The sequence below is a fragment of the Mixophyes fleayi genome, chromosome 4 (assembly GCF_038048845.1).
Source record: "Mixophyes fleayi isolate aMixFle1 chromosome 4, aMixFle1.hap1, whole genome shotgun sequence".
Lineage (NCBI taxonomy): Eukaryota > Metazoa > Chordata > Amphibia > Anura > Limnodynastidae > Mixophyes > Mixophyes fleayi.
Genome location: NC_134405.1, coordinates 95,024,202 through 95,050,621, shown reverse-complemented (window position 1 = coordinate 95,050,621; position 26,420 = coordinate 95,024,202). Strand labels below are relative to the sequence as shown.

General features: G+C 39.4%; 1 protein-coding gene across 2 annotated transcripts in view; it reads right to left on the bottom strand.

Moving 5' to 3' along the window:
• Positions 1 to 24,581, bottom strand: part of ABHD2 (abhydrolase domain containing 2, acylglycerol lipase) — a 33,982-nt gene extending 9,401 nt beyond the window's left edge. Inside the window, exons 1-6 of one of the 2 annotated variants that reach the window (XM_075207766.1) lie at positions 24,419 to 24,581; positions 14,285 to 14,366; positions 12,189 to 12,387; positions 9,326 to 9,501; positions 8,214 to 8,381; positions 1,319 to 1,502 (exon numbers count right to left, since the gene is read on the bottom strand). In XM_075207766.1, coding sequence (XP_075063867.1) covers positions 1,319 to 1,502; positions 8,214 to 8,381; positions 9,326 to 9,501; positions 12,189 to 12,382 — 722 coding nt within the window. In that variant the 5' untranslated portion in view covers positions 12,383 to 12,387; positions 14,285 to 14,366; positions 24,419 to 24,581. The remainder of the gene's footprint in view (positions 1 to 1,318; positions 1,503 to 8,213; positions 8,382 to 9,325; positions 9,502 to 12,188; positions 12,388 to 14,284; positions 14,367 to 24,418) is intronic. The other variant, XM_075207767.1, reaches the window with a different exon arrangement.
• Positions 24,582 to 26,420: the final 1,839 nt, after the last annotated feature.

Here is a 26,420-nt window from a genome sequence, read left to right as displayed (position 1 = left end):
ATATAGGCGACTTCATCACTATGTGTTACTTATTGTAAAGATGAATATTGTTGAAATTGTATATGATACGGTTATACATTGTTCTTAAATTGAAGCCAGGTGGGTTACAGATAAGGATCAGAGGATTCCACCAAGGCCAACTCTGACCCAGCCTCTGGAGCATGGGAAAACTACAGGGTAGAGGAAAGAGCGAGAGCCAGGGAAAGTTGTTGTGGATTTTGTTTTGAACTCCAGCGTTAAAGTCTAGGCCTTTGCTGGTACATCTGCTGCTCAGGAGAACTCTATGGATCTTGTTACTTGGTCTCCCTGCTAGAGCAGGCCCACCATGAGCTAGGCTCTTACCACACTGGTAGAGGAGAGATTGTCAGGCCAAGCCGCCAGGATTCAGCAAGCCAGGACATCCAGGTGAATGAAGTTCCTTAAGTAAGAGTAAGAGTAAGGGACAGATAAAGTGGTAAATATGCCTGGCATTTATTTACTGTTTGTATAAAGAATTCTAGTGATTGTATTGTTGTACCTTTGTAACTGCATTTGCCCGAGTGACTATAGGATCCCTAGAACGTACTGAGCATGCTTCCCTGGTATAGTAAGGCACCCTTGGGTGGCCAGCGAGCATTAAGTGGGCCAGATAAACCATATCTTCACACTCCATAACGGTATGGTTCATTCATCTTGAATCTCATGTTCAATCAAAGACCACACCAAAGTCTATATGGTTTTCCTCATCAAACACAAAAAACACACACAACAGGTTTTCCGATTAAAACATTTTTAATAAACCCTCTCCTTTTCCTATATTAATACTTTGGTGGGGGTTCCTCCCTTGGGACTTCTACCATTCGTCGCATTAATAGTTTTCCGACACCCACATAGAGCCAGGACTTCTGCCAATCACTTTTAGCACTGCTTATCTCTCTGTAATAGGGGGACACAATGCACAGCAGGTGGCTCCTCCTAGCAGCAGCAGATATTCTTCTAGAAGAAATGCGTCAGAACTTTATTGTTACAAAGGGAGCTGTGCAGTAGATGGTAGAGACCCAAGCAGTGCTGAAAGTGATTGGCAGAGACCTGAGCAGTGGCATTGATGCTTATTATTGACATAGATGAACAGTGCCCAAAAATAAATCGTCAGAGGTCCATCTGTATGCATGTACTGGGACCCTGCTACATACAATGAATGGTAGGGGCTTCCAAGGAAAGAATACACACCAAAGTATTCTAGGTAAGGGAGTGGATTTACTAGAATTAAAAAAGTGCCCTTTAAATATTCTGGCAAAACCCAATGTGAAGAAAGTGATAAACATAATATATCACTTACCGGGAAGCACTGTACCCCTGGCACATGCTGGCACAGCACATGACTCTGTCCTGATTGGCTGCAGCTTCACCAAGAAATTTGCACACAATGTTCCCTCCAAGGCTAAATCCCACAACTATCAGTCTGGTCTGAGGAAATGTCTTTTTGATGTAGTTCACCATAGCTCCAAATTCCCAAGTGCAGCCTGGGGTAAAACAACAAGATAAAACAAATTTAAAATGGAGTAGCCAATAAGAGGTCATTCAAGAAAGAGAAGAGAGTTTATTAGAATGGGAGTGAACACCTTAATTAAATGTGGCACAGGAAGTCTGTTTAACACCTGAAATAAAATAAACAATAGCTTGTTCCTTCTACATGTAAGTAACACTGCCTAGCATTTACAAGTTTTAATAGATACGTGTGTGGTCTAGCGAAATATGACAATGCTGAATACAATGGTTCCTGATGCTTAGATAACCTTTTGGAATTTGATGTAATAAAACTAAAGCAAAGAAAAAAATATATATAACGGTTGTATTATAGGCAAAATATCAGCATTGTTCTATTGATTTGAACAAGGATAGTTAAAATAACTATAATATTAAATTTTAAAACCACCATTTTTTGGGTAACATTACTGAGCACATCTCCCAGACATTCAAGTGTGCTGGCTCTCTTAGATAATATATATCTCAGACAAAAATGTGCAGGCAGCCCTGTACATAAAACACAATGAAGATATTATATAAGCTCTTAAGAGCTTACAAACTAAATGGGTAAAGGGAGACACACAGGGTTTGGAGAACTAAGTGCAGCAAAAATGCTTACTCTTTTACCAAAGAGACTATTAGTTGGGTTCACATTCGCAGAATATACACAGGGCAGGTATCCAGTAGAAAGGGGACACATAGCTGTAATACTGATCACACATATTGATGGAAACCTTTCTGAACATTTTGAAGCCAAGAAAAATAAACAAACAAAGAAAATTGTGGTCAAAATGTCAATATATGCAATAATTTTCATTCGCACCTTTTACAGACATTGCTACTTAAACATGAAATGTGTTATGTATAACTTGGATTGCTCACAATACTATCATATTTGGTGTACTAAAGTAAAATTTGTTTAGACAAACTTACTTTGTTTTTGTTATAAATGAAAACTAGAAGCTGCTTAAAAAATCATTATCAACAATGTAAAACAGAGTTACTATGTGGGAACGGACTTATTGAATAAAATAAGTTTCCACATCATTAATCAGCCTAATTTTCTGAGCTACCAGTATCAACAAATCCTACTTTAGATTCTTTATTTTCACCATCTTCTGAAACGTCTAAAAAACACTATTGTTTTCCTGAGTGGATACAAGCTTGGCTACACTTTCACACCACAGTCTATTAATTGCATTGGATATTCAAACAATTTTTCTCACATCCTGCAGAAGATGGAGGAATGTGAAGCACATGAGAAGGAAGATGAGGCAGAGGTTGGCCATTATCGTACCTGGAAGCGCTCACGGGCAGGAATCTCTTCTTTTTGTCTCTGTTCCACCTACTTTATTTACTTCCTAAGTACCTATCCTATGTCATGTTCCGTTTATGATTGATTTTGTGTCACCTTAATGCAATATATTTTATATGTTGTTTTACCTTGTATGTTTTATAATGCTGGATGTCCGGCATAGCAGAATCTGTAACACCTTATAACAATGATGATGATGATGATGATGATGATGGTTTGATAAGTCATCAGCCAATCGAAGTGGTAGCAAAGTATGCAAGGCCAATTTCCTGTGAAATTCACAAGGCCCTCAACATTGTATTGTCAGCATAAGGGCTTGTTTTAGAACACATATGCAAATTGGGCAGAAGTTAGCATTTTTACATCTAGGTGTATTTTTTGAATTTACAGCGGCTTTATAGATTGTAGTCATTACCCAATGATCTTTTTTAATCACTGGTAAAACTAGATATCAAAACGCGTTTAACATAATTTCTTATTGCCATTAAAAGACGCAACAACAACAAAAAAACAAAAAACAGCGAGGCCTGAGGGAGGGGGTTTAAAATACAAACAGGCAATGTATAAGCTTGGAATGAAAAGCACGGTTGTGTTTGAAATGCAGAGAAAGCACATTGTATGTTAAACAAAGGTTAATGGTGAATCACAATAGATAGTGGTTCTGCTAGTCACATTAAAAAGCACTCCTAGTTCACAATGTATCTAGGAAAAAAAACAGCAATTCTCTCTTTGATTGTACATGTTTCAGGTCTGTTGTGATTCTTGGTTTTGGGGTGGGGGGGGGGGGGGATGTACCATTTATGCATCTGGCCTTTGCCTGTGTGAACTATTTTTACTTAGAACTTACAAAACAGTACCCAAGTGTCATTACTAACTATTAGCTATATTCCGACCTTGCATTGTATCACTAGTAGGTGCCTTTGTTAGTGTCCCCTGTTACATTACTTGTTATTTTGCATTTATGTGTAGAGCTTTGTACTATGCACAATAAATAATAAACAAAAACCAAAACACATTGTCCATCCTAACATTGTGTAGGTCACCCTCATGCCATCAAAGCAACTCGGACCCAACGACACATGGACTCTACAGTATCTGGCACTAAAACATTAGCAGCAGCTCCCTTAAGATCTGTAAGTTGCAAGGTAAAGCCTCCACGGCTCAGACTTGTTCTTCCAGCACATCCCACAAATGCTCCATCGGATTGAGATCTGGGAAATTTGGAGGCCAAGTACACACCTTGAACTCTTTGTTATGTTCCTCAAACCATTCCAGAACGATATTTGTTATGTGGCAGTGCACATTGTCCTGCTGAAAGCGGCCACTGCCATCAGGGAATACAGTTGCCATGAAGGGGTGTACTCTGTCTGCAACAATGTTTAGATGGTACATGTCAAAGTAACATCCACATGAATGCCAGGACCCAAGGTATTCCAGTAGAACCTTGTCCAGATCATTAGACTGCCCCCGCCGGCCTGCCTTCTTCCCATAGTGCATACTGGTGCCATCTCTTGCCCAGGTAAAAACACACACACACACACACACACACACACACACACTCGGCTGTCCACATGATGTAAAGCAAAATGTGATTCAACAGACCAGGCCACCTTCTTCCATTGCTTCATGGTCTAGTTCTGGTACTCACATGACCATTGTAGGTGCTTTCAGCGGTAGACAAGGGTCAGTATGGGCGGCTACGCAGCCCCATATGCAACAAGTTGCGATGCACTGTGTGTTTTGACACCTTTCTGTCATAGCTAACTTATAGCAATGTGTGCTACAGTAACTTTTCTGGGGCATTTGACCAGAAGGGTAAGCCTTCGCTCCCCACACACATTAATGAGCCTTGGGTGTCTATGACCATGTTGCTGGTTCACCAGTTGTCCTTCCTTGGGCCACATTTGGTAGGTACTAAACACTGCATACCAGGAACACCACACATGACTTGCCATTTTGGAGGTGCTCTGACCCAGTCATCTAGCCAACACAATTTGGCCCTTGTCAAAGTCTATCAGATCCTTATGCTTGCCCAGTTTTCCTGGTTTCAACACAATGGACATAATATGGGTTCATGTTTAGAATTTGGGTTTATATGGTGGAAACCAGACCCCACTTCTAAACAGTATATGTGATTGCCTTTTCATCATTATTACGGTTCTAATTTTTCTCTGCACTTGGCAAGTTCACTATAAAAAGTTACCCTGGTAAATACACACGCACAATGAATAGAATTACTATATAACCAATTCAGATTAAACAAGCTCAATTCCCAACTCCCATTGATAAGTTATAGAAATGATTCAATATAAACCAGAAGAAGATCAAGGGATAAAATCCTTATATTACTAAACTAAGTTTAAGCTTTGTAACAAGATAAAATATGCACAATTGATAAAACAAACAGAATGTAAATACACAAAATATACTATAGACTTTATTATAGTGACTTGTTCTACAGAAATAAGCCATTCTTTATGGTTACCTGGAAGTTCAGTGAATGTAAAATTCTTCCAGTTGCTGTTAAGAGCAAGAATTAATAAGGGTCACCCACTATGACCTTGATTGAAACACATTTGCTACAACTGGGTAATAGATTTGACAGTAAAAAAAGGCTATGAATAAAGCAACCAAGGAACTGAAAGGAGTCAGACTTTCTCGCTTGTAAAACACGAGTAGTTGCTGCTGCTACCAGTGTGTAATCTGAGGCTTATTAGTCACAATAAGAATTCCAGCAGCAGAGATTTTCTCAATGGTAATAATAGTACAAAGTACACTACTTTTTTCTACCTTAATGGCTATATTTTCATCTACAATATTGCTTTTATTCTTTCAAAGCAAATTGGAAAAAAAAATACATTTTTATTTTAGGTGCTGTACATAGGGAAAGACTTCTTCCGAATTTTGCAATAAAGTTTACTTTCATTCACCTGGGTAAACCCCATTAGTTTACGCCAAACTGGGATTAAATAGTCTTCTTGGTACAGGGCTACTAAATGTGACCTTTACTGTAACATGAATGGGTAATGGGTAAGAATAGAGTTTTTTTTGTTTTTGCTTTACTTTTTTGTTAATCATGAAAATTAGCAATAGACTCCAGTAGGTTTCCACCATTGCAGTCTCTGATCTCATGAATAGCTACTATTAGATCTAGTTTATCTAGACTGTGCCAAAACACAAACGTGATTGCGCTGTAAAAGTTGGATGCAAAGCCTATCCTGAAGAAGTGTGACATTTTCTACTGTGTAGAAAACATTTCACCTAGATTCTAGAGCAGAAAACAAAAGGTTATACAGAGCTCTTCCTAAACCTTCAGTGGAAATATGCTGAAAGCAGATTACTGGCATTCCAAGCTACATCACTGGTTTTAAGAAGGGGTTTGCAGAATTCGTACACCGAAATCCTTGAACTAACTTCTAAACAGAAGGGTAAAAGATTAGGTTTGAGAATAAACATTTCCTCATGCGTCAATATTTTGAAAACAACAAACAAACAATCCCACAAAAGTACTGCACAATTTATTTACCTGTTATATCTTAAGGATTGTTGAATACATGTGTAACTAAGGCAACCTAATAGTCAACCTAAAGTTATGAATTGTATTTAAAAAAAAAAAAACCAAAAAAAAAAAAACACAACCGCAGAATGACCGCTATTAAAACCTGGAGTTGCGGCTGAAATACAATGCACATCCACCCCAGCCAAAATACTTTACATTAATTGTTTATTATTAAAAGCACACTGCATTATAAACATTCAACATAGTACCACACACACACACACACACACACACACACACACACACACACACACACACACACACACAGCAATACTGTTGCGAGAGTCAGGATTAGTGGCAAAACTGAAAAAAAACTCAGAAGCTGTGTATTCAAGACGGAACATTGGCCTATTAGAACAATGAGAAGAGGATCCCACACAAAGACCTATAGAAATCATCATCTGATCGCTTTTTGCAACTTGCACGGTAATAAATCGGACCGATTGTGATCAGAATGGTTTCAGGCTCCATTTGGACCACACTGTTCTTTTCAAGTATTGGGAAGCACCTACTACTAGTTTAACACTTGCACTGTATGACATGAGAATAAGCTGGGAAAACACTGTACACAAAAACCACCAATGGAAAAATATTCCTGAAGAGTGATACTCACAGACCAATAGTAAAGATAATACTGATCCTATTAACCCACACAGGGTAATTAGAAATAGTAATAATAAAACATTTCTAGAAGTCCCAGACTTCGAGAAGTGTTCACATGAAAGGCAAATGACCAATACCCCTTAGGTATAGTGCATGGCATTGCAGAGTACATAATTGCCTGCCCTTACAGATGTGACAGTCTCAAAAGAGACAAGAAAGTTTTTTTCAGCATTTCACAAACTGACATTTAATGGTGTGCCCTGCCCAGTTGCTTAGTTACAGAACAGACAGCACTAGTCATACACCATCCCCAGGCACACAGTCACAGAACAGGAAGCAACTTGCACACACATGCAGCACTTTTTGACCTTTTACACTTGATCAGAGTCATTCTGAGATCATTCTGTAACATCTGGGAATGGGCATGTATGTTCTGCTAAGACTCCCTGATTATGTCACTCACTCCACATATGGAATTTTATGAACAATAAATCAGAAACAGCACTGTGGGAACAATCACTGCATTAGCAACAGCAAAAATACATTTACACAAAAAAAAAAAAGCCCATTTTGGAGTGGTTGTGTGAAAAACATAAGTAGGAGAGTGTGTTAAGCTGCATACTATGCAAAATATGGTCTTGGATAACAAATCTACACAGCAGTCAAAGCATTAAACAAGACGTCCCCTTGTTTGATGTACTACTGATATGACCAGCTGTTAGATAAGGTTTGCAGGTTAAGCTGACACAGGATATTAAAACAAACTTTTGTCATCAGGCCAACATAGACTGTCCTAGGACATCTATTGATTACTTTCTGACACAGATTACGTGGGATAATACAAGCTTTCCTAGTCCTACAGATCGGACAGCATCAAAAGAGTATTCTGTGAACAGAATTGTACTGGAAACTGTTTAAATTGGGTGTATAAACTTCATTTTATAGACCGGAAGTTTGACAACACAATCTTATTGCATCAGTGTGACTGGAATCTCATATCACTACTCTGTTGGACTCTCCATTCACTTTCCCTACCCTTCTATCATAAATTCCTGCCCTCACTAAAATAATTACTACAGTGAACAGGTTACTGCTGCCCACAAGATCACCACATTGACAGAAGTACTGAGTTGCTGTGAATAATCCAATGATCCGATTGGGTAATAAACTGTACATAATGGATAAGATGGAGATGATGACTGAATAGGATGCTACTTAAAAAGTACATACCATAAGTGAACATGCGAGGAGACGTAAGTTCAATGTTTGGCAAGGCTCCAAGGTGATTTAGCACAGCACATCTATATCCATTTTTCTGTGCATAGTCCACAAAAGTCCGAATATACTGCTTTTCACTGTGATTGGCTATGCCCGGACATATGACCATGGTGACATTTTCTGTATAGGAGACAGAAATACAAACTGAAGATATAGCTTGGAAAATGCATAGGTGAATATTATTAAAGGTGAAAAAAATAAGCAATTTATCCCAGTATGCTGTCATATCTGAGAAAATGCAACAAACTCAATATAAGGATTTGTGTTAAACGCATACACTGGTAAACATAAGGCTCACAACAATAGGTACATAACACATACTTTATTTACATAACAAAACTGTGCTTGCAAAGTGTTAATTTGCATTTCAATAGAAGCAAAGCTTGGAAAATTGTAGCCACTGACACTTAGAAGGATTTAAAAGCTGTAAAGAACTACGCTGGACTGTCTATTATGTTATTCTGCATTGGATAACATGCATGTTCATTTAAAGCAGTCATGGTCAACCTGATGCACTTCCTAGAGTTACAGATTACAACTGATCTCAGTAAGGGGGTACATAATACATTTAATTACAAACAACTCCCCCTCTTACTCAGCTTTAGCCTCTCTGCACATCTCACAAGCCCCAAAAATAAAGATTTTTTTTTCCTAAAATGAGGGGAGTGGACAAAACCAGCCCCAAATATGGCCTTTGTATGTTCTCCCTGTGTTTGCGTGGGTTTCCTCCCACAATCCAAACACATACCAGTAGGTTAATTGGCTGCTATCAAATTGACCCTAGTCTCTCTCTCTCTCTGTATGTTAGGGAGTTTAGACTGTAAGCTCCTATGGGACAGGGACTGATGTGAATGAGTTCTCTGTACAGCACTGCTGAATTAGTGGCGCTATATAAGTAACAGATGATGAAATATTACCTCTACACTGGCACATCAGACACCCATTTGTCTCAAATTGCCCCCATATGCCCATCAGTCAATCAATTTGCCACATGTCCTTGGACATCTCTGCCATACATGAAACATGTACATCCCCTTTCACCAACATGTGATCTATTTACTAACCCCCAGTGCAGTGTTCAGCTAGTGGTTCAAAGAGGTCAAAAGTTGCAGTCGCTCCATCAGACATTGTAAGGTACTTGCGTAGGCCATACGGATTTGGTGAGCTGACTCTCCCCATCTTTCCATATAGTGCTGTTTGGATATGTCCACTTTTTCCCCATATGAGAGGTGGAATGTACCTAATAAATGAAGAACATCAAGTCAACATGGAAACAAAAGAAATGGAGTACAGGATAGTGACTTCTCAATATATAAAAGGTAAACTTCAGATCACAATGGATAAAAATGAAAATACCCCCCCCAAAAATTAGAGAAAATAAAAATTGTGCTAGAGGCTCAGTTACCAGTCATCCAACAGACATTACCTCAGGAAAATCAACCAATCAGGTGTATAGCCATCACTGATTTTGTGTCTACCATGAAGAATGAGAGCTGGGTAATGACTCTAGGAAGTAAATGTATCAAGCTGCAAATTTCTGGCGGGTTTGAAAAGTGGAGATGTTGCCTATAGCAACCAGACTCTAGCTGTCATTGTGTAGAATGTACTAAATAAATGATAACTAGAATCTGATTGGCTGCTATAGGCAACATCTCCACTTTTCAAACCCACAGCTTGATACATTTACCCCTAGAGCTTGAAGTACAGTCACAACAGAGATAGAGATAACATTTGTCAAATTTGAAAACTTAAAAAGTTAAGAGCGGTAACCAAACACATATTTTCACTTCTGTGGGTGGGGATGTAAAATAGAAGAAAAACATTTCCACTGCTGCCGCTAAATATAGCCTATCATTTGTTTGCATCCATGACATAGAGGTCTAGTATTAGTAGTAAATTAAAATGTAAATAGGGGTGTATATGGCATTAACGAATGTTGACTTGGATCACTCTTGCAACAGCTGTGTGTGAAGCATACAGTCACCAACATCATGCATAACTATAAAAGACATCAGCAGGCATAATTTACAGTGAACAATCCACCAGGTAGGGCATCAGCGTTTCACATGTGTGTTATACAGTGTGCATAGTGTATTTAGTGGAAAATCAGTTTACACATGACCAGCATGTTAATTCTTAAAGCCAAGATAATCTACAGACTGCTCTATGCTCGTACTTCGTATGTAGCAACTCCCCTGTGCTGGAGTATAGAGGAAGCCAGATCAGTAAGATTGGCTCTGAAGCTAGTGGAGCAATTAACATACTAGAAGTACCACAATACACCCACCCTTCTCTCCATTTTGTTTTGGTTGCTACATGCACAGTGAACAAGGCAATGTATGAAATAAAAACAGATCCTCCACCTGATGACAGGTTCACTTTAGTATTCTGTGTTTTACCAAGAATAAATCGTCATCTGATACGAGGCTGCAGAAGCACTTATTTTTTTATATATTTTTTTTTTTTAAGTGCCAGAACAGTTACAATTGTCATCAAGGAATTAACTAAAAAAAAGAGTGAAAGCTTTAATCTTTTTAGCATATGCACTATTGACAAATATATTAATGTTCTCATTAAACACATATGACATTCTATACATAAATTACAACATTAGTGAATAAAATAATAAAAAAAAAATTAAGAAAAAACAAAGCCACAAAACAAAAACACTGACAGTTGTATAATCAAACAAATGACTAATCCGGCGGTTCCCAAACTGTGCGCCGCGGCTCCATGGGGTGCCGCGGGCCAAGCAATGAAAAAAAAGAAAGAACACAGAAACTTACCAATCTGTCGGGCACCGGGACCCAGCAGACTCGTCGATATTCAGTGACAGCTGCGGGAGAGAGGAGTCTGCTGGGTCCCGGCGCCCGACAGATTGGTAAGTTTCTGTGTTCTTTCTTTTTATTCTATGGCTGGTGCGCGGCAGAGGAGTGAGAGGGAGCGTGACAGCGGGGCACAACAGGACAGCGGGGCAGACAGCGGGGCACAACAGGACAGCGGGGCACAACAGGACAGAGGAGGGAGACACAGCGTGAGAGGAGCAGTGGAGGGGGACACAGCGTGAGAGAGGGCAGAGGAGGAGGACAGCGTGACAGAGGGCAGAGGAGGAGGACAGCGTGAGAGAGGGCAGAGGAGGGGGGGGCATCGTGAGAGAGGGCAGAGGAGGGGGGGCATCGTGAGAGAGGGCAGAGGAGGGGGGGGCATCGTGAGAGAGGGCAGAGGAGGGGGGGGGGCGCATCGTGAGAGAGGGCAGAGGAGGGGGGGCGCATCGTGAGAAAGGGCAGAGGAGGGGGGGCGCATCGTGAGAAAGGGCAGAGGAGGGGGGGCGCATCGTGAGAAAGGGCAGAGGAGGGGGGGGCATCGTGAGAAAGGGCAGAGGAGGGGGGGGAATCGTGAGAAAGGGCAGAGGAGGGGGGGGCATCGTGAGAAAGGGCAGAGGAGGGGGGGGCATCGTGAGAAAGGGCAGAGGAGGGGGGGCATCGTGAGAAAGGGCAGAGGAGGGGGGGCATCGTGAGAAGGGGCAGTGTGTCTGGATGCAGAGGGGGCATCGTGAGAAGGGGCAGTGTGTCTGGATGCAGAGGGGGCATTTTTGCATACAACTAAATAAGTATTTCTGTCCTGACCTAAATACTTATTACAATTTTTGACCCAACTACTTCTAAAACAGGACTGCTCAATAATTATTTTGGAGGGGTGCCTTGAAAAAATTTGGAGACTCTAAGGGTGCCGCGAACTGCAAAAGTTTGGGAACCACTGGACTAATCTTAATATAACTGCCTCAGCAAACAGCTCAATATATTGCTTGAAGCTAGGATTCTGACAAATTACCATCAGTTAAGAATCACATTAACAATGGAATACTACAATACTCGAACACATCTTTAAATTAAAATAGAGAGTATGCAAGAGAAGTGGGTGACTCACTCTTTGGTCAGCAAGGGACAAGACTTTAACAAGAAGCGAGTTACAGCGGTGTCTTGGAAAATGAGTTCCGGTGGACCAGTTGGACTTTTTAAGTTCAAGCAGCGTACAATTACATAGAGAGCAGCCGCAACAGCTGCCAGTTTCATGCCGTCAAAGACGGCGGGCATCTCCGGGGTTTCCAACATTGCACTCATCTTGACTGCAAAACACAATAAAAACAATAATAGAGCGTAAGACTCAGCAGGTGAAACAGTAACTAAGTTATCATTGTGATGACCTTGTCTGCTCAATCAGGAGATGTGAATGGAACAAGAAACTACAACATTATCCTGAGTGGTAATAAATACATCCTCACAGATGCTGGAAAATACTAAAATGTTAACCTGAAAACATTATAATGTAGCGTTTTGCAGTTTTGTTTTTACATTCTGGAACTTATCAGCTTGTCATACAACACAGTCATGATCTGCAAAGAGGTCAAGTGCCTTTTGTTACTGTTAAGAAAGATAACACCAGGAAGTTACAATATGCTGTTTAAAAGGCAAGTAAAGTCCAAAACTTAATATATGCAACAGATTATAAGCCAATATACGTGTGTTCCCATGCATTAGTTGAATGTATGCTTTCTAATCACCAGTTGATGCATATTCATGTGTGTAGTTAATTTATAGATATTTTTATACACGTTTGTCTTTTAACAAATAGTTACTTAATACAGGTTCCACAGCTTTCATTAGCTGAGTGTATAATCAGCCTTTATATAGAACAGGTCAACAGATTTCATACAAGTAGGGGAAAAGATTAAAAACTAATAACAATAAGTTTCTGCATTCCCGTTGACGCTGACAAATTATATTTAAATTCAAAATAAAATGCGTTTTAAATAATATTATCAGAGGTGCAGCCACCATATCCCAACTTCTATATTTCAATATCGATCATTCAGGGAGTGAAATTATTAGGAGTATGTAATTGTGATGACAGAAATACCAACAAGAATGATAGCGACCTGAAAATGGTGATAGTTGTGATATAGACATGTAGAAAGCATAGAATAAATGAAATACTTAAGAGAAAATTTCTGGCAAGCTTGCTATAAAAGCCGGCAACACAACAACTTGGCACTGTGAAGGACGTGACTTAAAACAGCGACTGTTACACTAGTGCTATTAAGGGGGCAATGTGGGTCTTCGTATTGCCCCCTTAATAGCAATAATGTAACAGTCGCAGGGCCGTCTTTCCCATAGGGCACAATGGGCAGGTGCCCGGGGGCCCTGCAGCAAAGGGGGGGGCCCGTCGGAGGAAGCCAAAAAAAAAAAAAAACCTGGAAAAAGAAAAGAAGAAAATACTTACCGTGCTGTCAGCTGGCGAACTGGCTCCCTCCCTGGTCTCCTCCTCCGTCGCGCTGGCAGTGCATGTCGGGCGTGACGTCATCACGTCCGCCCGACATCCATTGCGGAGCGCGACGGAGGGGGAGACCAGGGAGGGAGCCGGATCGCCAGCTGACAGCACGGTAAGTATTTTCTTCTTCTCTTTTTCCAGGTTTTTTTTTTTTTTTGGGCTTCCTCCGACGGGCCCATATATATATATATATATATATAATCAATCATTTTTTTTATTTATTTTTTGTATCTATAGGGTCCCCGGTGCACTGCTGTGCCCGGGGGCCCAAGATGGTCTTAAGAGGGCCCTGAACAGTCGCTGTTTTAAGTCATGTCCTTCTCAGTGCCGGGTTGCTGTGCTGCTGGCTTTTATAGCAAGCTTGCCGGAAATCAGCTCTATAAGTATTTTACTTACATGTCTATATTACAACCATCACCATTTTCAGGTCACTATCATCCTTGTCGGTGTTTCAGTCACCTCTATTACAACTACCACTGGACAGAAGCATCAGAGTGCCAGTACACAAGCTGTGTAGGAGCTTGGTTTCCATATAAATTAACATTAAAATAGGCTAATACTAGCTTGTAAGAAATTAAAAATAAATAGTCAGAAAATGCAATTATATATTACTCCAATGTATATAAAAAAACAAACAAACAGTAAAAACAAATAACAACCTTTATTGAACATTCAAAGCCAGGACACAATCTTACCGGTTTTGGAAGAACTCTTGCAGACAGAGGTTCTTTAGGATAGTTGATGAAGGGTAAGGCTCACAGTGAGGAGGTCAATTTACTGTAAAAAAATAATAATAAAAAAGGAACAAAAAAATATGATTATTGCACACCAGCAGACTGGAAGCTGTTTTAGGTTATCAATCACAGGAAGTGCCTAATGGCTCAATATACCTTGCACTGAGAATACAATATAAATAGCTATATGCAACAATAATTAGCTAGCCATACTACACTTAGTTCAGCATAAAAATAAAGGTATGAGACCAAGGCAAACATTTTTTCGATCATTTAGAATTAAGAAAATTATAACCAAAATGTTTTTTTTTTTTTGTTTTTTTTTAATATTGATACATGCTTAAGAAAAAACAAAAAACAAACAAACAAAAAAAACAAAACACGCCACACACAAAACACCTAAAAAGCCTTGTAACAAGTAGCCCTGAAGTCACCAAATACTGAAAATTAGTTTAAGACTAGGTTAATTGTAGTCACTTGATTGTGTGAGATTAATTACATGTGACAAATTGCATCATCTATCATCAATAGGCCCCATAAGGTCCAGCTAAACAATGTAAAAGTAGGATCAATTGGTTACAGGGTCAAGAGAGTAAAACCAAATGGAAATATTAGGAGGCTCATCAACAAGTTACACAGGAGTGTATAACCTATGCTGTATCTTACATCTGAAAAAGTTACTTTATGTGAAAAACAGACAAACAAAAACAATGAACAATTACATGTATACACTATAAAGTCAATTAGGGGTAAAAAAAATAAAAAATACAATGAAAACCAAGCCTCTTTATTCACTTATAAGCATGCAAGGTGAGCCCATAATCTCTTTGATGCTTGTTGCACTAATTATTTTTCCCAAGATGCAAGTAGTCTGTATTTTCACTGTAATACATAACATTCCACTGTTGCATCTTTTAGAACGATAGTTGGTAAGCAAAAGGATGAATAAAAAATGGTAACTGTAGTGTCCATCAATCAGACCTCTGACTTAAATGCCAATTAGGAAGCCACAAAATTACGTTCAGAGTGTGAAAATGTTGGTTTGTGCTGTCATGTGCCTATTTCTGGCACAAATATGCCCGATTTATGGGAACCGCATGTACTCCAAGATAGTGGCATCTTGAAGAGCATAAACGTTTGCATCATCGGCTGGGATGATATGGGCAACCTTTGCCAACTATGGGCTGCTAGGCTCATTTAACACTAATCTGCAAAAAATAGATTTCATTGTTTATGAGGTTACTTATATTATTTTCTTGTCCTATTATTTAGAAAACATGATCAGGGACATATATGAAAAAAGTAATGTAACCAACAACAACTTGCTATCATTTTCTACCCTGCACTGTGTTGCTGCTCTGTGTTACATCATCTATTGCATCAGTTTTCATAAATGTCCAACCTATATTGAGTAGTGGCAGTACCGGCACTGAATACACGGCATAATTCCCATGACCCCACAAAGAGGCTTGAAATTAGGCAGCAAGACTAAAGCTGGGTACACACTAGAGAAAATTACTAGAGACTGCGAATTCTGTAATGATTTTACAAACGGCAAAGTCCCAATGGGCATGCTGATTTATATGTACATACCTACACGATTTAACTTCAGATCTGTTCTCTTCATCCATCTACTGAAAAGGTTGTAACTTAGCACGCTTATAGAGATCTGCCTACACTGCTGGTTGTCTGTACACACTTCCACATTTGCCCGACATCGCTCTATCATTGATAGAGATTTTTAGTCAGATTATAAAATCAAACAAAACGTTACAATGTGCTTTGGTATGATAAAGAATGATTGTAATGATAGACTTGGCAGATTCAGGGTCAAGAACATGGCTCCCATGATCTTAACATTGGTGTTCTCATAACGCGGGAGCAAAAGAGTCACATTCTTGGTTCTGTACACTTGTTTACAGCACACAATGGAGGCAGTTATATCTTTGGGCTGGACCAACAGTTAGAAGAATGCACCCACTCATTCACTAGGAACCAGTAGTATAACTGAGTCACTCTATTTAACTATTGAGTTTTACAAACTACTAAGTTGAAATGTTTAGTATTTGTACAGGAAAAATCTACTTTCTCCTGGTATCTATCCCTCAATGCAAGACCGCTGTATAGCTGTAATAGCAAACCCTCTTATCTGCACCTGCAAGGTGAGACATTGAGTGATCACAGCTACCAGCAACTTATGATACAGGATGTACCAAGCTCTATTTACAAATCAGGTGGCTCAGCACAGATAAGATTACACATTACAACTGTTAGCAGTTTAGCTTTGTATTCAAAGGAACAACTGACCATAAAAATATATATTTGTTATAATATTAATATATAAAAAGGATGATAATATTACTTACTGCTTTATATTAAAAAGGGAACTTGAATTTATAAATTTTAAAGGAAACCCTGGTGCATGGGTCAAAATGTGCCATAACCATACTAACCACATATCAGCTTTCAACAGTCTAGTGTTGTCCAACCAGAGAATACTAGTATCGGATTGGTAGCCTTAATTATGCAGCAGCATATGCTCTATGAAAGCTTTTACATGTGTGTTGGCCTAAAATGCACTTTCCAGTATAAAAGGAGCAAGAATGTTGTCCCACTGATAGTATAGGCTGAGGTCTTATTTCTGTCTCCCTTTCTCCCCCAGGGTTAATTTAATCACAAGCCAATTAACCTACCAGTAGGACTATGGAATGTGGGAGGAAACCAGAGCAGTACTTGATCATCATGTTTGCACATTTTCACAAAACAGCAGCAATTGTTTTTTCACTCATACACACATTTATACATCACACACACACACACACACACACACCTGAGTAGTAGACAAAAATAAATCAATACATAAAAAATAGTCACTTAATAGAGCATTGGGCCACCAGGTGTGCCCAGTATGCACCACGGCACAGAGTCTACCAATGTCTCGAACTGTGCAAGAGAGATGTAGCTCCAATCTCCCACAAGAAAGTCACTCAACTGGTATTGTTTCCAGAATATACAATAAATACTCAATTGGGTTCAGGTTTGGCGTCTAGGAAAGCCATTACACATGGATAACATCAGTACAATGCTCATCAACCCATTGGCCAACCAAACATACCCTGTTGAGAGGGGCAATGCCATCCTTGAAGACATCACTCATGTCAGGAAAGATATGATGAAGTATGGGATGAAGATGATCACTTAAGCTAGGAACACACTACAGAATTTTCCACCAACTTTCTATGCCGATTGATTTTACATTCGATCGATTGTCCGATCGCTCGGTCCATGGACTGCATACACACTAGCCTTGTTTTAGACGATAAAGGGAAGAGCGGCCGTCCAGTTAGCGACTTTTTACAGCCATTTTGTCACGAGCAATAATTTTAGTTTCGTACACACTGAAGCATCATTTGCGGGGCATGTAACGATATACCAAAGATTTTAGCATAAAGGGGCAGAGCTTTCACTATAGTTAACACCCAAAGCCGCATAAAAAGAGCAGGCAACACTGTCTCTACATTCATTCATATAAAATAGAAGTTTATTACCATACATAAAATTTAGAAAAAACATTTAACTAGTAAAGTGCAATACAATAATTATTCCCCAATATTAAAATTCCTTTGTATGTAATGGAATGCTCCATTCTCTGTGGGCATCATCGCCGATTGGTCCACAGCAGAAACGAACGCCCATGTCCGAGTGTATAAAATGACAGGATCCTGTCTGGCGCCGAGGAGCGTGAGAAGAAGGTGTCAGTTGGGGTTGCATGAACACAGTGTGCTTTATTCTGGGTATTTTATAAATATTAGTTAATAAAGGTTGATATGACTTTATAACTTTAATAGTTAATAAAGGTATAAATTTATAAAGGGTAAATATGAATAGATTCCCAACATAGATGCAAAGGGTAATAACACACGTGCTTTATACAAGTGTAATGGTTTGCAGCCAGACAGGTGCAATACAAAACACAAGTCAGTGATGTGCAGATACTGCACCACGTGGGACTGGTAGAGGCATCACAAATTTACATACACACGCCGCCCAGGTCGAGGAAGTATCGGAGGATTGTCGTGGATCGGTGGGAAGTTTATACACACACACACACAACACAACGGAAAGGAGATTGGAACGAAAATTTTGAACGATACGACCAACCAAATGAGGGGACAATCGTCCATTTGGGCAAACTTTCAACCATCATGTCACTACACACACTGAACCGACTTTCGAACGAGTGGTCGTATGTTGGCTGGTTGAGCCGATTATTGGACAAACACCCTGTAGTGTGTACCCAGCTTTATTATAGTACCATTAAGTAACAATTAGCATTGACCTTGCCTTATAAGGGAATGACTGCAGTCAAACCATACCAGGAAATGCTGCTCCGCACATTACAGAACCTTTTACTGTTGGAAATATGCACTTATGGCTTTAGAGTTCTTAGGTAGGCGATACACATCCACTTAATTCATTTGTCGAGAATATGAGAGTAGGTGTCATCCAACAATATCAACTTCCTCCACTGTTCATTAGTCCATTGTCTGTGCTTTTTGCACCACTGAAGTCAAAATGTGCATTGCTAGGTGTGATAAGTGGTTTCGTATGGGAACTAGATTATGATATATTGAAGAGGTTGGACCATTTTTTAAGGAAAGTGGGTGTTGGTCCCACATGTTGAAAATTGCAGTCAATCTGAACGGTTTACCAATTTTGATTTAACGCACTAGTATCAGGATCCTGGAGTATATGCTTCAGTTCAGTGTTGCCTTTTGCCAATAATCTTCTTTCCTCAGATTTGCAAGATGACACCACCTTAGAGACTGTTTATTATGACACATTAGCAAGTTTTTTGGTCTTAGACACTGAAGATCCTCCCAAATAAACCCCAAAAAGCACCCTCAAAGTAACCAAGGTGTCGCCTTACAGCCATGCCAGTCATATATATGGGCAGGCTAGGGCCATCTGGCATTTCATACAGGACATTGACCATGCTGGGATGTTATCTGCTTAACTAATGTATGGAAGTCCTTCCTTCAACATGCTTGGTGTCCCTCATGTACCCAGGTGCTTCTATTTTTCTGTGCACTACATACAGATAAATGCTGAAGAACACATAAAAATGCAGAAAGGCGCTCAGATGGTTTCTTAATGATGATGTGTAGTGTTTTATTATACGGGTCGAAAGGATCCAGACCAGCCTTAAAATACTCTTAAAAGAAAGATATGCAAGGGTGTTCCGTTTCCCCACAACTCAGGTCTTAATAAATGTCCTGTAAAGGGACATCCCATATCGGACCATTATAATAAACTGCCCCCCCCCCCAATATATATTACACACACTTATTACCATTCCTCTTGTGTGAGTGCACATGTATATAATCTGAAACATACATGACATCAGTGTGTACTTGAGGAGTTATGTTCAAGTTTCTTGTTTATGATAGCAACAGCTTACACAATATTTATGAAAATAATGTTATATGTATGCACTGGCCGTAAATATTTTAGAAAAATTTTTGCAGATCTCTGCATTTGCAGCCTAAATTGATGTATAAAATAAAAACCTGGTCTGGCCCTCAGAACACCAAAATGTACCCAGTCCCCTGGCATTAAAAGGGTTAAGCAAGAAATGATGCTTTAAAATGGGGGAAGGAGAATTTAAATCTCAAGCTCAGTAGAATATTATTATTATAATTATCATTTATTTATATAGCGCCACTAATTCCGCAGCAAGTTAATAGGGTGGATAGAAAACACAATTGTAAGATATTTATAGAAGAGAAAAAAAAATGTGGATATAATAGGTTGAGCAGATATGCAGTTACCAGTGAATTATAGTAGATATGTGAATTAACATAGGAGCAGTTGGGGGTTCATATAGATGGTACATGGCTGCATTCATACTAGTTAACCATAGGACAAAAATGAATACAATAAAAAACTATTTGCAAACCGTTAAAATTGACATCTTGATTCAGAATATAAATATCTACATCAGTATAGTTAGTTACTGTAATAATTTAAACGGAATTCTATTTTTTAAATTAAAGCTAATATTTGCCCAAGCAATGCATTCTTATTTATTACTGTGGACACAAACAGGTGTTCTAGCCAAATCCACCAAGTAGTGGACGCCACCATCTACACCACATTTAAAGTGCCATTGTATCACCTAAAGTGTATAGCACTAGGGCAATTACCTGGTTATAAGGTGTGGGTTAATAAATATATTTAAATGGTTAAAGTGTAGTTGTGCACTACAGGTGCCAGCATGCCCTGGCCATCTAAGTGGTCGGCCATACTAGCGCTTGTAGTACTATTACCTCCAGCATAGGCAAACCGAGGAGGTTTTATTGTGCCTGGAAACCCCTCTCCCAGCCTTGGGTACTGTATGCTTCACATGGCTGGACCCTGTCCCGGGACCAGCCACTTTGCAGATCGTTTCTGTCTGCACTGTTCACAGCCATCTCTCCCCAACAAGTGTTGAAAGCAGCAAGAACAGGTTGGAGAGAGCAGGACAGTCTGTCAACTGTTCTGACACACTCAATCAGGACTATGTCCTGAATGTAGGGACAGTTGGGAAGTGTCTCGTTTCACACGGCTCTGCTCGAAAAGGGAGAGCTGTGTGCCCCTTCCAGTAGTGCACGCAGCATTTCCCATGTATATGATGGGGATAGGAAGATTTGGAGAGCAGCCAAGCACTGTCTAAAATTATAGCTACGCCCTGAAGCATGCTGGCCACGCCCACTGCCGGTGTGGCATATAAACCCCTCTCTACAAATCCTGCGTTTGCCCCTGTCCAGCATACCCATGGCTGCCAGGGCTTGCTGGCACTTGAGGAATCATGCTCTAGCATCTAGGACCCACTGGGGCCTGTAGTGCACTAGTGAAGAATGTAAAAAAAACAAATTAAAAAAAAAAAAACCACACACACGATAAAAAAATATATAACTTTATTTTAATTAAAGCCCCCCACCACACACAACCCCCACTGAGTCTCTTCATTTCCTCATGTAAGTATGAAGGTCGGCATTCTTTTTGCAGGGCTTGATCACCCTAGTTAATTCAACCCTGTGTTAGCAGGCCTAGGGCTGGTGGCAAGGGGACACATTGTGTGTTTACCAGATTTTGTCAATACCAACCTAGGCTGACAGCACTAATTTGCATCATCATCCGGGTATGTCCCCACACACTTTGCTAGACTATCTGTGTCCCAATTCACAGTTTTAGTCCAGTAATTCCACCTTGAGACAAGCTCTTCATTCTGGCCTCAAAATCAGAACTTGTGATATTTCTTTTTAATCTAGTAGATTCATTGATAAATCTGCTGTTTTCCAATTGTTTGTATTCAGTGGCAGTGACATCAGGTAAAGGGGCTTTCAGCAAAAAAAAAAAAAAAAAAAGAGGAAACCCAAAAAGTTTTTTTTGGGTGTCTCAACTAATCAGATTCTAGCTGTCATTTTGTGGAATGTACTAAATAAATGAGAACTAGAATCTTGTTATAGACATCAGCTCCACGTTTAAACCTGAAGTTTAGTAAATATACCCCTAGGAGTGTGTGACTCTTAAGTAGAAGATATGTTTGTTTAGACCTGTGGGGCAAGAAAAAAAAAAAAAAAAAGGACAAGCAGTCCTCTGGAGACTGCATAGAACTGTGTATCCACAATGACATAGCAATAAGTATACAGTTATGCAACACTGCTTGCAAGCATAATACTTGTTTTACTTCCAAAACACCTATGGTTACAACAGTACCAAAACGAAACATTTGTGCACTTTCAAAAACAATCAGCCTGGTAGCACACTGTTAAAAGTGATCTTTTATTCAAATGTTCAACAACTTGTTACAGAAATATTTACTTGTCCAATTTTGTATACGTTTAAATCACATGAGGACTGCTTTGGCCAAGATTTCCGCAATGGAGGATACAGCTTATTGGAAAGGAACGGCAGCCTTCCAATCAGGTGTATCCTTTACTAAAACCAGACCCTAAATCCACCCAGGGTCGGGAAGGGAGCTTAAAGTAGAAATTTTATTTAATAATAAATAAATTGCAATGTGTGGGATTGGATTCAAAGGTGGTTGAAAGAGTTGTTGACATAGTTGTGGTCTTAAACGTGCTTGGAATACACATAACGCTGTCCTAAATCTAGAAAAAATGCAAACGATCAAATTTGAAGTTTTTAGGAATAAAATTGGACAGAATAGATGGGCTGTGTGGCTCTTATCCGACAGGAAATACTATGCGTCTATGTAATAAATGCTGCTTCTCTTTTTAAGTCAAAGATAAACAGCATATGATGCGTTAAAGACAATATTATGGTGTTGTGGCAATGACAAATACAAATATTATGGTTGTTGGAACAACCCATTGGGGTAAGCAACTTCTTTATTTGCTTAACTAAATACCCATCATTTTTATTTAACCACAAATAATATCATTGCTATACAGAACACAGAAAAGAAGCAGCATGTCTTACCAATGATTTAATTAGGCAAATACATATAGGCAGCTGACTTGTAATTCATAGCAGCAGATGACTATAGTACAGAAGCTATCCTCCTGTGAGGCATGTGTTCTGTACATCTGCTTATACTATATACTTTAGTCAAATATACACCCGAATTACCTCAAAAATAGCAAATGCCCATGAAAAGTTCAGGGTATCATAAAATTATGTTGTTAATATGCAAAAATAGAAAATCGGGCTTCATGCTCTGGTAAATAAGGTATAGAGAGAGTGAGAGTTTGCAAGCTGCTCATATTTCTAATAGTTGAGCATTAAAGTGGTAAGTTAGATAATGACAGCATCATTCGGAAACTTTAGAATAGGGTCAAAAAATGTTATATTGTACCTATAGTAATCTATTTATGAAAAACAATTGTTAATGAAACAAATTAAACATTTTAGCAAAGTGGGGGGTCTGCTACAATTGTACCTGTTTAATACTGTTTTTATCCTACATAGATGAAGCTCCTCCCTAATCTTTAGGGCAGCAACACCTTAAACTTCAAATAGCAAAACTACAGTCATACCACTGACACTGCACTTGTATATGGCAGTTAAAGGGTTGGCTTTTCCTCTTCAACACTTGTTTCTGTGGCCTGACTCACAGAGTCTGGTTACATCTCACCTTTTCTAACTGGGCAGGTCCCTCAATGACAAGTGCTGTTAAAATACCAAGTCCCCCATCTGCTGCTCAAAATCCCTTTCTATGCATAAAAGTAGATTCTACTTTCCCAGCAGTAAAAGGGAATTCAGAGCAATTCTCTATGTGAAAGAAGACAGGTTATGGGTCAGTTGGGCACTTCAACGCCCCCCCACCTCTCCCTTATACAACTGGTATATACATCCACACTGTGTATTTCTGCAAAACAAGTTTGCTGAAATCCAATTGTGTGCTCAGTTAGAGAAGCTAACGTCAAACTGTTCCAGAAAAGTGATGCGACACATATAGCCAGCAATAAGCATGTCAGATCCTTACTGTATATTATTCAGCTCAGTAATACACTGCCTTTGATACATAATATTGGCTTTAGTGGCATTTTAACCTGCAGCAAATCTCTTGGGGCAGACTCATCATGAAATAAGACTCATGTTTTATTTGACATATCAGAATATATGTGCAACTACTTTCATAACCATATGCTGGTCTGCCCAACAGTTAGCCTTACACATAATGCAAATAAATTAAAATAAAGTGACTGACCCAACTCATATCATTAAAGAAAAAGAACCATTCACCCACATTAGGTTCCACAGTAACCTAGCAGCTGTCAGACATACAAGAAGATACTCCATGAGTGCATGTCCATCCTTAATATAAGAATAACTGTTTCCACACTGTAAAGCTCCATTGTTCATCCTGCTCCCTATTGTTATTACACTGACAGCAACATTTTGCTGCCACATTGCACTCCATTGTTTCAGCAGCATTGAAACCTATAAATTGCAACTGTTGAGTCACATCCATGTTCTTATGACCCATACTATATAGCGTCATACAGGAAACCTATGAATAACACACAGCATGTACCCTGAACCTAGCACTGTACACAGGCAGGCCTGACCAGTATACCCTCTCACCTCACTCTTCTCCAAGTACCTTTCACTCGGTCTCGGGTCTCCCATCAGTGTAAAATGACATCCACAGTCTAGCTGCCACCACCGCCCTCAAGCACCTTCCACCTCTCAGTCCCTTGACAACAGTTACTTCCCTGACAACCCAGCTGCCACCATCTCTTTCACTTTATTGGACCAATGAATTGTCTATCACAAGATTCCGCTCGCTATTGGCCAAGAGCTTCCATCCATACTATTGGCCGAACCGGCCACTTTGCTCCAGAGTTGAGAAGCCAGTGAGTCACCGGGAGTAGCGGCGAGCGTTGTTCAGTGATTGGCTGAAGGGCGTGTCAGTCAAATAATTACGTAAACCCTGTTGAGTTGACACGTGAAGTGTGTGTCTGGCGCGGAATGTGTAGGGAGAGCGGGCCTGTGCTGTAGTCAGTGCTGTCTGTCACTGAGCTCTGTGAGCAGAGGTGTACATGGCTATATTACTAGGGAGACATTGGTTTGATATTATTGTTGCCTAACTTAGAGCTTGTTAGACTTACTTATGATTTTTTTTCCTCTTGGGTGAAATTAATCACTATGTGTTAAGAATGACGTGCGCTGCATGTCTGCAATATTTGTAGAACGTACATGAGCCAGTTGAACAGTTGTGGACCAATGTAGCGAAGCAGGGCCGTAACTAGGGCTGTGTGACGGGCGACTGCCCAGGGCGCAAGGCTGAAGGGGGGGTGCAATTTTGGAATATTTTAGGTTAATTTGGTTAAAATTGAGGGCTAGGGGGCGGCATTTGTCTTTCTCGCCCCACGCGCTAGAATTCTAAGTTACGGCTCTGTACCGAAGTACAGTTTTGTTTGGTGGTTTCATTTAAGCATAAAATTCATTGTAACCTACAAGCTTGTCCACCAGAAATTTCAAGTATATTTTTGGGAGAGTCATGCTTTTACTCAACAGGAAATGGCTAACAGCGTATGTTCCATTGGTATATTATTTAATAACCCTGACTTGTTGATAAGAACATTCTTCTAAGAATCAATAAACTTGGTTACTGCCATCAGATCCTATTAATGTATAGTATTGTTAGGTTCAGGTGTTTCTTTCTACAGTAACTGAAACTATAACCTCAATTTACAATACTTAACACTAAAACCAATGTGTCAGTGACCTGTATATGACATATTTCTGAACACTATAAGAAAGATATATACATTACATATACTATAGTAAGTGTTTGGTTGTGACAAGTTTTCCAAGAGCAGCACTTCATTCTGAGAAAAAAACAAGTCATCGCTCAACCCACCTGTTTTGAGTCCTGGTGATCTGATGGACACATTTATGATCTAGAAATTCAAAATATTTTATTTGGAATGCTTTTTTTTTTTCTTCTTTTTAAAATGATGGTTGGGTATAAATAAGCAGATTTTCAATCTATCAATGTTATCCAGCTCTGATGCAAGGTAGTATGATGTAAGAGTACATAGGTTGGGCAGTCATTTATATTGTATTGTAGTTCTAACAGATGGTCACAAAATTATATTTCACTGAACTCCAAGGGTTTTATGTTAAAAAAATCATTCTGAATCAATCTGCTTTCTTTTAAAAATTAGAGCTATTTAGGCACCTTTACTCTGATGTTTTATTATATGTGTAGTGTATTTTAATGTACTGTTCAGGGGAAGCTTTGGCAGAAGCCAAGGGATAAAAGGACATTCTCTAGCCTTGCATTGAAGATGGGCCTGAAGACACTTTCTCCCTTAGTGACCTCATGGCTCCAGTGTTGAGGATTAAAAGGGCCTATCTCCTTTTGAAGAGGGCCTGAAGACTGGGACTCCATGAGAGATTTGTACATTTACACTGAACATACATTGCACCAGAGACTTTCAAAAATCAGCTGGATATTTTGTATTTTGGCTAAGATGTGTAGTACTGTCTGTGACGAAATCTAGTATATCTAATGACTGATTGTTATTGTCTGTTGAATCTATGTATAACACTGTGAATATTTTATCTAACCTTTCAA